General features: G+C 43.0%; 1 protein-coding gene across 6 annotated transcripts in view; it reads right to left on the reverse strand.

Annotated features, from left to right (window-relative positions):
* The window catches only part of Not3 (CCR4-associated factor Not3), a 106,814-nt gene that overhangs the window by 76,110 nt on the left and 15,749 nt on the right, over window positions 1-14,955 (reverse strand). For all 6 annotated transcript variants that reach the window (XM_070105018.1, XM_070105015.1, XM_070105017.1 and 3 more), the window contains exon 2: window positions 14,126-14,358. In XM_070105018.1, the coding sequence (XP_069961119.1) occupies window positions 14,126-14,358 (233 nt within the window). The remainder of the gene's footprint in view (window positions 1-14,125; window positions 14,359-14,955) is intronic.

The following is a 14,955-nucleotide window of genomic DNA, read 5'->3' on the forward strand; positions in this document are numbered from 1 at the left end:
TACCCACAGTGAAACTCGCCCTCTACCCACAGTGAAACTCGCCCCCTCTACCCACAATGAAACTCGCCCCCTCTACCCACAATGAAACTCGCCCCCTCTACCCACAGTGAAACTCGCCCCCTCGACCCCCAGTGAAACTCGCCCCCTCTACCCACAGTGAAACTCGCCCCCTCTACCCACAGTGAAACTCGCCCCCTCTACCCACAGTGAAACTCGCCCCCTCTACCCACAGTGAAACTCGCCCTCTCAACCCACAGTGAAACTCGCCCCCTCTACCCACAGTGAAACTCGCCCCCTCTACCCACAGTGAAACTCGCCCCCGCTGCCCACAGTGAAACTCGCCCCCTCTGCCCACAGTGAAACTCGCCCCCTCTACCCACAGTGAAACTCGCCCCCTCTACCCACAGTGAAACTCGCCCCCTCTACCCACAGCGAAACTCGCCCCCTACGCTCTCGCTTCACACGGCGAGGGTCTGGGTTCGATTCCCAACCAGAGTAGAAACATTGGACGTGTTTCTTTCCACCTGTTGTCTATGTTCCCCATCAGTAAAATGGGTACCTGGGTGTTAGTCGACTGGTGTGGGTCGCATCCTGGGACACTGACCTAAGGAGGCCTGGTCACAGACCGGGCCGCGGGGGCGTTGACCCCCGGAACTCTCTCCAGATAAACTCCAGATACCCACAGCGAAACTCGCCCCTCTACCCACAGTGAAACTCGCCCCCTCTGCCCACAGTGAAACTCGCCCCCTCTACCCACAGTGAAACTCGCCCCCTCTACCCACAGTGAAACTCGCCCCCTCTACCCACAGTGAAACTCGCCCCCTCTACCCACAGTGAAACTCGCCCCCTCTAAACACAGTGAAACTCGCCCCCTCTGCCCAGTGAAACTCGCCCCCTCTACCCACAGTGAAACTCGCCCCCTCTTCACACAGTGAAACTCGCCCCCTCTACCCACAGTGAAACTCGCCCCCTCTACCCACAGTGAAACTCGCCCCCTCTACCCACAGTGAAAATCGCCCCCTCTACCCACAGTGAAACTCGCCCCCTCAACCCACAGTGAAATTCGCCCCCTCTACCCACAGTGAAACTCGCCCCCTCTACCCACAGTGAAACTCGCCCCCTCTACCCACAGTGAAACTCGCCCCCTTTACCCACAGTGAAACTCGCCCCTCTACCCACAGTGAAACTTGCCCCCTCTACCCACAGTGAAACTCGCCCCTCTACCCACAGTGAAACTCGCCCCCTCTACCCACAGTGAAAATCGCCCCCTCTACCCACAGTGAAACTCGCCCTTTCAACCCACAGTGAAACTCGCCCCCTCTACCCACAGTGAAACTCACCCCCTCTGCCCACAGTGAAACTCGCCCCCTCTACCCACAGTGAAACTCGCCCCCTCTACCCACAGTGAAACTCGCCCCCTCTACCCACAGTGAAACTCGCCCCCTCTACCCACAGTGAAACTCGCCCCCTCTACCCACAGCAAAACTCGCCCCCTCTACCCACAGTGAAACTCGCCCCCTCTACCCACAGTGAAACTCGCCCCCTCTACCCACAGTGAAACTCGCCTCCTCTACCCACAGTGAAACTCGCCCCCTCTACCCACAGTGAAACTCGCCCCCTCTACCCACAGTGAAACTCGCCCCCTCTACCCACAGTGAAACTCGCCCTCTACCCACAGTGAAACTCGCCCCCTCTACCCACAGTGAAACTCGCCCCCTCTACCCACAGTGAAACTCGGCCACCTCTACCCACAGTGAAATTCGCCCCCTCTACCCACAGTGAAATTCGCCCCCTCTACCCACAGTGAAACTCGGCCCCCTCTACCCAGTGTAACTCGCCCCCTCTACCCACAGTGAAACTCGCCCCCTCTACCCACAGTGAAATTCGCCCCCTCTACCCACAGTGAAACTCGCCCCCTCTACCCACAGTGAAACTCGCCTCCTCTCCCCACAGTGAAACTCGGCCCCCTCTACCCACAGTGAAACTCGCCCCTCTACCCACAGTGAAACTCGCCCTCTCTACCCACAGTGAAACTCGCCCCCTCTACCCACAGTGAAACTCGCCCCCTCTACCCACAGTGAAACTCGCCCCCTCTACCCACAGTGAAACTCGCCCCCTCTACCCATAGTGAAACTCGCCCTCCTCTACCTACAGTGAAACTCGCCCCCTCAGCCGGGCTGTGGCTCGTACGTTGGACTGCGTGCGGCCAGCAGTAACAGCCTAGTTGATCAGGCCCTGATCCATCGGTAGGCCTGGTCATGGACCGGGCCGCGGGGGCGTTGATCCCGGAATAACCTCCAGGTACCCACAGTGAAACTCGCCCCCCTCTACCCACAGTGAAACTCGGCCCCCTCTACCCACAGGAAGACTCACACCACCTTCCACCCACAGGAAGACTCACACCACCTTCCACCCACAGGAAGATTCACACCACCTTACACCCACAGGAGGACTCACGCCACCCTCAACCCACAGGAACTCATACCACCCTCCACCCACTGGACTCACGCCACCCTCCACTCACAGGAAGACTCAAACCACCTTCCACCCACAGGACTCACATTACCTTCACACACAGGAAGGCTCACACCACCCTCCACCCACGGGAAGACTCACATCACTTTCCACCCACAGGAGGACTCACACCACCCTCAACCCATAGGAACTCATACCACCCTCCACCCACACCACCCTCCACCCACAGGAATTCTCACACCACCCTCCACCCACAGGAAGACTCACACCACTCTCCACCCACAGGAAGACTCGCACCACCCTCCACCCACAGGAAGACTCACACCACCCTCCACCCATAGGAAGACTCAAACCACCTTCCACCCACAGGAAGACTCACACCACCCTCCACCCACAGGAAGACTCATATCACCTTCCACCCACAGTGAACTTTCAGCACCTTCAATGCCAAAACACCCCCACCACCCACCCAGCGAGGCTTGTGCTAACCTCAGTGACACTCATCAGTCATCACCCTCCACCCACAGTGAGATACCACCACCCTCCACCCACAGTGAGATACCACCACCCTCCACCCACAGTGAGATACCACCACCCTCCACCCACAGTGAGATACCACCACCCTCCACCAACAATGAGACCCCCACCTCCCTCCACCCAAACACATTCCCCTCAAGGAAGGTTCCTTGATGTTGGTGAGGGGCTCTTGATTTAGGGAATTGGATCTGTGCTCCAGTTCCCCAAATTAAGCCTGAATGCCTTCCACATCCCCCCCCTAGGCGCTGTATAATCCTCCGGGTTTAGCGCTTCCCCCTTGATTATAATAATAATAAACCACCCAAACACAAAAACTTTCTTTACAAATATATTGCATAAAAAATTGAAAGGTAGGAGTTTGCATACCAGGCAAAACCCACAGTTATGCAATGCATTTGGGGCAAAATTTAGGATTAAGTCTGCCTGGTTAGATTATGCGATTGCACAATTTTAACATATTAAGTTGCAAAGATATATAACAGAGTACAGTACAAAAATAATTTAGGTTAGTCTCCTGTTATTCACAGTACAAAAATAATTTAGGTTAGTCTCCTGTTATTCACCACTCAAAATGAGACCCTCACTACCATCCTCCTCTCAAGGGAGGTTCTTTGATGCCAATGAAAGGCTCTTGATCTAAGGAATTAGACCTGTGTTACCCTTGGATTGAACCTGAATGAATTTCATTTTCTCCATACACTGTATGACTCCTATGGGTTCAGTTCTCCCCTATGAACATAATAATAATCCACCACCCTTCACCCACCTTTCACCCATAGCGAATAAGTTTTTATTCAGGTACAGGTACACATAAATACAGTTACGCAAATTATCATACATAGCAGCATATATGTAGATTATTTAGGATAACCCAAAAAAGTCTAAGTGACTTATTTCCATTGGGGTGAACTCTCCACTCACAATGAATTTACACCAACCACAACAAAACTGCCAACACCCTACACCCAAAGCAAGACTCGCCACCCTCTATCCAGGGCAAAACTTGTTGAAGATTAATTAACCCGTAAACGGTCCAAAAGTATACAGTGGACCCCCGGTTAACGAACTTTTTTCATTCCAGTAGTATGTTCAGGTACCAGGACTGACCGAATTTTTTCCCATAAGGAATATTGTGAAGTAGATTAGTCCATTTCAGACCCCCAAACATACACGTACAAACGCACTTACATAAATACACTTACATAATTGGTCGCATTTGGAGGTGATCGTTAAGCGGGGGTCCACTGTATATACATATTTTCAACATTTGAAAGTATGTAAAAAAAGTAGATCTTCTTTTTGTTTTTTTACATTTGAAAATGTGTAAAAAATCTTTGATCTACTTTTTTTTTGTTATATTTGAAAATATGTAAAAAAAACGTAGATCTACTTTTGTAGCACTACAAATGTGAACGTAGATCTGCTTAGACTGTTTACGGGTTAATTGCATGACAATCAGAGTACAAGAAATAAAAATTTTGTGGTCTAGAAAATGACAATACTGCAATAACTGAATGTTGAATTAATTTAAAGAACTGGATCGTGTCTACCAAATGCTACAGACACAGGTATCAACTACTGTACAGTGGACCCTCGACCAACGATGGCATCGATTAACGATAAATCCGACTAGCGATACATTTTAACACAAAATTTTTGCCTCGACTAGCGCTAAAAAAACTCCACTAACACTATTTGTTCCGTCAGACGCGTCCACTTCTGGCCAGTGTTTACAAGCCGGCCAGCGTTTACAAGCCAGCCAGCCACCGCTGTCGCTTCCAAGCATACAATCGGAACATTTCGTGTTATCACAGCCTTTTTAGTGATTGCACCTGCAAAATAAGTCACCATGGGCCCCAAGAAATCTTCTAGTGCCAACCCTACAGCAAAAAGGGTGAGAATTACTATGGATATGAAGAAAGAGATGATTGCTAAGTATGAAAGTGGAGTGCGTGTCTCCGAGCTGGCCAGGTTGTACACAAAACCCCAATCAACCATCGCTACTATTGTGGCCAAGAAAACGGCAATCAAGGAAGCTGTTCTTGCCAAAGGTGCAACTATGTTTTCGAAACTGAGATCGCAAGTACTCGAAGATGTTGAGAGACTGTTATTGATGTGGATAAACGAAAAACAGATAGCAGGAGATAGCATCTCTCAAGCGATCATATGTGAAAAGGCTAGGAAGTTGCATGACGATTTAATGAAAAAAATGCCAGCAACTAGTGATGTGAGTGAATTTAAGGCCAGCAAAGGTTGGTTTGAGAGATTTGAAGGGAAGGGAAGTAACCCCGGAAAAGGACTTGCCACCTCAAGTCCTAATGGAAGGGGATTCCCCTTCTAAACACTAAGACCATCAACACTCTCCCCTCCTCCCATCCCAACAATCATCACCAGATCTTCAATAAAGGTAAGTGTCATGTAACTGTGCATGTCTTCTTCAGTTTGTGTGTATTAAAATTAATATTTCATGTGGTAAAAACAATTTTTTTTTCATACTTTGGGGTGTCCTACACGGATTCATTTGATTTCCATTATTTCTTATGGGGAAAATTAACTTGACTAACGATAATTTTGACTAACGATGAGCTCTCAGGAACGGATTAATAGCATTAGTCGAGGGTCCACTGTATTTCATACCCTGACTGGTAAAAGACTCGTATTAGTGGAGAGATCAATCCATCAATGATTTCTGCATGATAAACCATACCACGGGCGGGGCTTGAACCCGCAGTTAGAGAGTTGTAAAACTCCAGACCAACGCATTAGCCACTAGGCCAGCTGGCTACAATAAGATTCATCCAACTAGTTATATTTATACACCATAGGAATGTTAGCACAGGCACCACTGTAATCACAAATGCAAGTTTTTTACAGAAGAATCTCCCGCCAGCGTGGCTGTGACGAACTCTAGCTCAAGTCCCCTCAAAGCCGTCATCATGACTCATGAAATCGTAATGACATGACTGCAATCGTGTCATTACAATTTTGTGAGTCATTTCTACATGATGCAATGTTTGTACAAAATTGGATAACATTATACTACCGAAACAGAAAGCCCCTTAGTTATGCAGAGCATTTCAGGAAAGCTTAAAAATATGTTTAGAAAAACTATAGTATCTTACATTTTTTATTATTTTTTATTAACACATCGGCTGTTTCCCACCAAGGCAGGGTGGCCCAAAAAAGAAAAACTTTCATCATCACTCACTCCATCGCTGTCTTGCCAGAGGCATTCTTACACTACAGTTATAAAACTGCAACATTAATACCCCTCCTTCAGAGTGCCGACACTGTACTTCCTACCTCCAGGAATCAAGTCTGGCCTGCCAGTTTCCCTGAATTCCTTCATAAATGTTACCCTGCTTACACTCCAACAGCACATCACATAAAACATAGGAATGGAAGAACACTGCAGAAGGTCTGCTCACAAACTTATCCAATCTCTCTTCCAAGCTACCCAAGATTTTAGACACTATAACCCCACTCGGTACATCATCAGATGCAGCATTCTCCACCTGACCTCAACATTCTGAACCTGACTATGAATACTCGCGTACCTTCCACACCAGGTAGATCTGTTCGTGACTTGAAAAAGCCCACTGTGTGGGCGAAACGTTGTCAATAAAGGATCACATTATACTGCATGTGTGTTTATATTTCCACAGCACGTCAAGTCCTAAAAACCATTTGTCTCCATTTGCTCCTATCTAATATGCTCACGCACGCTTGCTGAAAGTCCAAGCCCCTCGCACACAAAACCTCCTTTACCCCTTCCCTCCAACCTTTCCTAGGCCGACCTCTACCCCGCCTTCCCTCCACTACAGAGTTATACACTCTCAAAGTCATCCTATTTCGTTCCATTCTCTCTACATGTCCAAACCATCTCAATAACCCCTCCTCAGCCCTCTGAATAATAGTTTTGGTAATCCCACACCTCCTAATCTCCAAACTACAGATTCTCTACATTATATTCACACCACACATTGCCCTCAGACATGACATGTCCACTGCCTCCAGCCTTCTCCTTGTCGCAACATTTGCAACCCATGCCTCACACCCATACAAGAGCGTTGGTATAACTGTACTCTCATACATTCCCCTCCTTGCTTTCATGGATAAAGTTCTGTCTCTCCACAGACTCCTTGGTGCACCACTCACCTTCTACCCCTCGTTAATTCTATGATTCACCTCATCCTTCATAGACCCATCTGCTGACAAATCCACTCCCAAATATCTGAACACATTCACCACCTCCATGCTCTCTCCCCCCAATCTGATACCCAATCTTCCATTACCTAATTATTTTGTTATCCTCATCACCTTACTCTTTCCCATATTCACTTTTAATTTCCTTCTTTTACATACTCTACCAAACTCATCAACCAACTTCTGCAACCTCTCTTGAGAATCCCCCAAAAGCAGTGTCATCAACAAAGAGGAACTGTGACAACTCCCACTTTGTGTTAGATTCTTTATCTTTTAACCCCACACCTCCTGCCAACTCCCGAGCATTCGGGTGTTGTATATAAGATATTAATTATTTTCATAATAAAATATATTAAATAGATTACAAATAGATAACAGAGGGTCAAGCATCCACCATTCCTTGCACCTCATGAAATACAAGAGAGAATAAGAAAGAGAAGGGGAATGGGGTGAAAATGATTGGCAACAAATGTAAGACTGTTTCATCAAAAAGTTCAGCCTATAAAGACTGAAAGAACAGAGAATCTGTTTGACTGCATTTTTCTTAAAGGTGAAAACCTGATTTTACGTGCATTATACAGAATCTCTAATTAGAAAAGTGGCCACAGCAAGTGTTCTTTATAATGAAATTTTAAATGCTTCAACCTGTTGCTGATTCTGGGGACCATCTTCCTTGCAGCCCAATCCCAGACCAGGCCTCTGAGCTGTTGGTGTTAGCGGCACACAATCTAGTGTAAGCACCACAGAACAGCTGATCAGTAATTGACTAGAGGAACATATAAAGTTCCTCTTGAAGGCAGCTGGGGATCTATTGGTAATGCCCCTTATATATAGTGGTGGAAGAATCTTGAACCCTTGACCCTTATATTACTGAATTATCTGTTTGTGTATGTGTTGCAGCCCTCCTCTTCGTTAATGTATTTTGCCAAGTCTGGCAAGTCTTTCACTCTAGTAGGGAGTACAGTAACTTCAGTGTCCCCCCCTCCCTAAATTTTTAAGGTATAAATCATAATCTATATACATTTTGCCTGCATTCCAAGGAGCACAGTTTAAGGGACTTTACACATTCCTCATCATTTAGGTGTTTAACCGGACAGATATAGGCAGTGAAAGCTCTCGAAATGCTCTTCAGATCTGCAATTCTGCTTGCCTTAAAACAAACTCTTAACGTACAGCAATATCCTGGTCTAGAGAATACAAGTGTTTTAAAGACTATTAGCACTAGCTTAGCAATGTTTATTCTGAAGGTTCAAGTTATCCAGCTTATCATTTCCCTTGCAGTTGTGATGGTAATACTGTCGTGATCTTTGAACATATGATCTTTTGACAAAGTTGTTAAGCTCCTTACATTCCATTTCTGCTCTATTCTATAGTTTATATTTGTTCTATAATCAAGTCTTTTTGTATATTTCTTAAAATTTTCCATAGCAGAGTAACCAAAGTTTGTTCCCAATGAACATCAAATGTTTTCTGTGGCCCACTAGAAGACTGACATAACTGTATTCACCGTGGGGTATTTTAACTCAGTCAAAATAACTATAGTACTCTAATGTAAAATAAAAAAAATAATGCCAGTGGAGATAGATACACGTAACATAGTTGAACTAGCTAGGATGAAGACACCAAGGAGATAATAACCAAGCTAACTATGGAAGATGATGATACCAACAATTACAGTAGTGAAGAAGGAATGGGAGAGAGAACAAGGGAGAATTAAGATTATACACCAAAGACAGCAATGCAAACAGTAAAACAAGGCAGGGCAGGAATAATGTACAAATCACAGTCCCTAAATATGAGAAGCAGGATCCTGATAGAAAGAACAAAAGGCACAATACTGTGAATGGAACAATACACAAACAACCCGCAAATAACGCTATTTGTGTACAGGGTCCAAAGTTTTGTTTTCCAATTACTGTATTCCATTTGAGTAAAATAGTGACGCAGCATCACAAAATGTGACTGACCAAGTACAGGTAGGCCTTGCATATACAGTAGGTCGGTTCTGGGCTAATGCTGTAACGTGAATCATAGTCTTTTTCACTTTCAAACCCATATAAAAGCCTGACAACATGTTTACACTATCATATATTAAGTAAGCAATAGAGCTAGGCCTAAAAAAATGCATATACATTACACACATTACTTTTTTTTTTTTTTTCAACAAGTCGGCCGTCTCCCACCTTAAAATATTTTTGTCCTAACTTAAAGTGAGTGGTGAATATATGTATTTAATTTAGGAAGTCTAAATAATTGAAGAATGGGAATAATTGAAAACTGCTGCATTAGCAAAACAATGTAATGGTTTTAAGTTGGAAAAATTCAGATTCAGGAAGCATATAGGAAAGTACTGGTTTGGTAATAGAGTTGTGGATGAGTGGAACAAACACCCGAGTACAGTTATTGAGGCTAAAACGTTGTGTAGTTTTAAAAATAGGTTAGATAAATACATGAGTGGGTGTGGGTGGGTGTGAGTTGGACCTGACTAGCTTGTGCTGCTGGGTCTGGTGCAGTGCTCCATCCTTGAGTGGAGGTGACCAGACTGGGTGGGTCATTGGGCTAATCCAGGGGGAAGGGTGGACCTGCTCTGCATGGGTCAGTAGGCCTGCTGCAGTGTTCCTTCTTTCTTATGTTCTTATGATGGTAGTGACATTGGTGTCGGTGGGTACTGGTTAACCATGATGGTATCTGTATTGGTGGGTATTGGCAAAAAATTCTGGTATTATGCCATCACTAACAGTAAGTAAAGAGTTACTAGGTAATAACTGTCTTCACTCACACAGTTTGAATCACAGTTATTAGCTAAACTGATTTCCTGATCTGCAGGGATCTGATGTGCATTTGTATTTACACTGTGGCAGAAGAGGTTACACAGAACAAGCACTTCAAGAGTTCCACAGAAGTAAAGGATGCAGCACTCACTGCATCAGATTAGAAACAATAAAAGACACAACACCGTGAATGGAACAATACACAAATAACCAGCACATCGGAGAGAAAGACTAATGATGTTTTCGTCCAACATGGACCATTAACCAGTGTGCAACTAGTTAATGGTCTAAGTTGGACCGAAACATTGTTATAAGCCTCTTTTTCCTATGTGCAAGTTATCTGTGTACTATATCAGGTTTGTTTCACCAGATGCTGGACTCTCTGCCCAAATATTAAAACTTATTGTAAGACACAAGTCACCTTAGCAAAGCATTGGAAGGGTCTAAAGAGGCCGTTCCTTTTTGTTACTCAGGTTATAGGTTGCTTGAAATCGTTAATACCAGCAGGTACGCAAAGACATGATCACCTTGTTAGAAGGTCATGGCAGAACAACTAATATTATTCTTATACAGGTGGGCTAATGAAGCACTTGTCAATTATATCAATTCTTCATTTATTCAGACTTCCTACAATAAATATATTCACTATTCAGTATATGCTAAGGATGAAAATATTTTAAGGTAAGTAATGTGTACTGTATATGCATTTTTTAGGCCTAGCTATATTATTAACTTAATATATGACAGTGTCAACATGTTATCAGGCTTTTATATGCATTTGGAGGTGAAGGAAGGCTATGATTCACTTTACAGCAGTAGGCAGGAATCTTAACCTGCTGTACAAGCAGGGCCCTACAGTAGCCCAGAACCTAACCTGCTGCATAAGTGAGGCCCTACTGCACTGCGGGAATATTCCTCTTTCCCCCCCTAATCACCCTTAAAACAAATTTAAGAGAAATTCTTTTTAAAAACTGTCTCCCATGTAGATCTATGTTATTGATGCCTGTTTCACTCACATATATCTATGTTTTAAACACAGTGCCCTAAAATATGCTGCGAGCAGGAAATTTTGGCTTAGGCACGAGAGAATGGGGCTGGGCAGCTTGTGTGCACGTATAAAAAAAAATTTCTGCCCCATGCAGTGCATGATGGGAAAAGCAAATCTTACATTTGGTTTAAAAAACAACTTCGAGGTGTTTTCTAGGGTGGTGGTTATGATTTTATTGGCTGTTTTGTGATATCAATTGATTGAATGGAAGACATACTGGTGAATTAGATCCATAATTTTGATCAGTTTCAAACCAGAAGTAGCTTGAAATAGGCCTTAAATTGGCAATTTTTTTTTTTGGATGATTTTTCATAAGGGTAGGGTCCTCTAGTCCTTCCCTCCCCTGATCTGCTTTATGGATTTTCACTAAGCCTGCTTTAATTATTGGGACCTGGGGGTATACCTGAAGTATACCTGGACAACCTAAACCATGATCAATTATTTTTGGGAATATTTTATCTGAGAAAAAGGGTAAAACTTATTGGGGGGGGGGGGGGGCTTATGACAGACTCAATATGGAAGGTAAGTGTTCTATAGTTATATAGGAGAGGCCTGGGGATGTAATTAATTAACAGAGGAAAGGTTGCTTTTGTGACTAGAATGCGTACATTGCTTATCTTGAACTCTGTTTTTAAATAGGAATATGTTGAATGTAGTGTTAAGTTAGTCAAATTACCAACTTCCATGTATTTTAAAGGTTAGCTCATATAGCTGAAAGAGTAGTTTCTCATGCTCAATCGATAGCTCAGAAGGCAAACTAGTGAAATAGCTAGGAACTGGCTTCAAAATGGCTCTGGTGGCCTGGTGGCTAACGCTCTCACTTCACACAGCGAGGGCCTGGGTTTGATTCCCAGCCAGAGTAGATACATTGGGCGTGTTTCTTTCCACCTGTTGTCTATGTTCCCCATCAGTAAAATGGGTACCTGGGTGTTAGTCGACTGGTGTGGGTCGCATCCTGGGACACTGACCTAATTTGCCCGACATGCAGAGCATAAAAAGGAGCTTTCTATATAGTAGTATGTCACTGTTGTCAGCTATGGTCTGTATACCTTGTACATGTACTTGTAGTAAATAAAGATATTATTATTATTAAATAAGATTCAAGGGGGTGAACTAGCTGATGCATGAACTACACACAGGCTACCAGCTTTGTGCCTTAGTAATTCAAGAAGTTTCCCATCAAATTTCTCATTTTTGGTGCATTAACTTGAAAAAAACAAAAAATTCTCTAGCATTTCATAAGAAAATTTTTTTTAAGTCACACTGTCAGCACTTTTAATTTCTGGGGTTGTGACAATGAAAGTGTTAGTACCACATGTCTTGGTTCTCATATGGCCACTGGTAAGCAGATTTAACCCAACAATGTATTTAGAAGTTACAAAAAAAAAAAGGCACAATACCGTGACTGGAACGATACACAAATAACCCGCACATAAAAGAGAGAAGCTTACGACGACGTTTCGGTCCAAGTCGGACCGAAACGTCGTCGTAAGCTTCTCTCTTTTATGTGCGGGTTATTTGTGTATTTAGAAGTTAATACATACCTCACAAACTGATGATAAATCTTTACACAATAATTGCTTAGCTGGCAATGCTCTAGCCTCACACAATGAGTGTTCATGGTTCAATCACACAGGTGGAAATGTTGTGCATGTTTCTTTATACCTGCTGTCCCTGTTCAACTAGCAATAAGTAGGTACAGTGGAACCTCAAATATCGAACTTTCTTCGGTCCAGAAGGCTGTTCGAGTGCCTTTACCGAATGAATTTATTCCCATCAGGAATAATGTAAATTAGATTAGTCCATTTCAGACCCTCAAAAATACACTTATAAAAGCACTTACAAAAATACACTTACATAATTGGTCGTGTTGGGAGCAGTTTGATTTTTGAGGTTCCACTGTACCTGGGTCTTAGTGGACTGGTGTGGGTCACATCCTGGGGGACAAGACTGAAGAACTCCCAATGGAAATCAGACAAACAAGTCCTCAATCATGCACTGACTTTCTTTTGTTATCCTGGGTGGCTAACCCTCTTCTGGGTTAAAAATTACAACAATTTTGATCTTATCTTATCAAGTCATGACTGATAATGGTCCCAAGTGAACCGAAACATTGTTTAGAGATTTATCTTCAATCTGAGGGCTAATTGTGAATTGTTTTAGCCATGGTATTGTGAATTTTGTTCTTATGTGCCTGTACCTGAATAAACTTACTTACCTACTTACTATCAATGTATAATGGTATACACAGTAATGAAAAAGCAAGTTCAATGAAAACATCGTTCCAAGTTTTTGCATTGAGCAAGTTCAATGAAAATAATGTTCACACAGTTGTTGCACTAAACAAGTGTCCGGTTTTCAAAACTTTCTTGACATTGTGATATTATTTAAATAGATAAGAGGCAACTAATCAAAAAATATTTAATGCCCTGTACAGGAATACTTCATTAATACACCACTCGCTTTACAGCAGTTCGCTAATACGGCGCTTTCAATTACAGTGGTACCTCGAGTTACGAAATTAATTCATTCCAGAAGGCTGTTCCGAGTGCCGAGACTGAACGAATTTGTTCCCATAAGGAATAACATAAATTAGATTAGTCCATTTCAGACCCCCAAAAATACACTTACAAAAGCACTTACAAAATTGTTCAAGCTGGGAGCTGTTCAAAACTCGAGGTACCACTGTATATTCATGTTTGTTATTTTTGGTGCCTGTCTTGCTCCTAAGATGGTTTACGGCAATTTAAAAAATACGTATTTACTTTTACTTTTGCAGCGTTTTCTGAGGCCTAGTGCTATATCTCACTTAATAAATTATAGTTTAAACAAGTTTTTAGGCCTTTATATGCACTGGCAAGTGAAAAAAAGAAAGGCTGTGATTTGCTTTTCAGATGATAGTGGTTTTACAGTGGCAGTCTGGAACCTAACATGCTGTATTTTGGCATACCTCTACTAACTTTCACACTGGTAAACTGAGCCTTCGGAACTTACCATTTCCGAAACTGATCAAAAAAAAAAAAAAAAAACTAATTATTAATGCCCTGTACTAACTTTCACACCAACAACCTGAGTCCTCTTCACTTACCGTTTCTATCAATTTCCGGTTCTCGAGTAGTTGAGATTTGTCCTTTATTTCCCCCGAGGCTAACCAAGACTTGATTTGATCACGTAATCTTTGAAGTTTTTTAATTTCCTTTTTAAGGTCTGCTTCATATTTTTCCTTTTGGTTACTATTAGTGGCATTATGAACTTTTTGCCAAATGTCTTCAAACTGTTCCACTCCCTCCGCCACTTTTTTCAGGCACCGATCAATTTCACCTGTAAAGAAATGACAAGAATGATGAATTATCAGGATTTTCTTTTATTAAAAATACAGCCTCTCCTCGCTTAACGACGGAGTTCCATTCCTAAGACCACGTAGTTAAATGAATTCGTCACTAAGTGAGGAGCATACTATAATGGTAGTGGGTTTGTGTCAACCATCTTTGATATTGTTTTAATGTTACCTATGCACCATTTATAACATTTCTGGTATATTTTTTAAATGTTTATAGTATACTGTATATTGAAAAAACAGAATAGAGGAAATCAGCCCTAATATACATTATTTAGGTATAAATACTGGTCAGAGAGCCCATCGTAAGTCCGAGGCGTCGGTAAACGAGTACGTTGCTAAGTGAGGAGAGGCTGTACTGGGTACTGTATGTATGTGGATGTGACACACACATACACACAAAAACATACAGTACATACAACTACTATGACCATATACATTAGAAATATGAAATTAGGTAGTACAATAGTTTCTTAAGAATAAATACTGTAAATACACACCCCAACAGAAAGAAAATTCTGTACTGTATGAATGCTATGTTGTTGTACATCAGTTTTTTTAAGGGGAAAAGAGTGCAGTAT

Source organism: Cherax quadricarinatus, chromosome 96, assembly GCF_038502225.1.
Source record: "Cherax quadricarinatus isolate ZL_2023a chromosome 96, ASM3850222v1, whole genome shotgun sequence".
NCBI lineage: Eukaryota > Metazoa > Arthropoda > Malacostraca > Decapoda > Parastacidae > Cherax > Cherax quadricarinatus.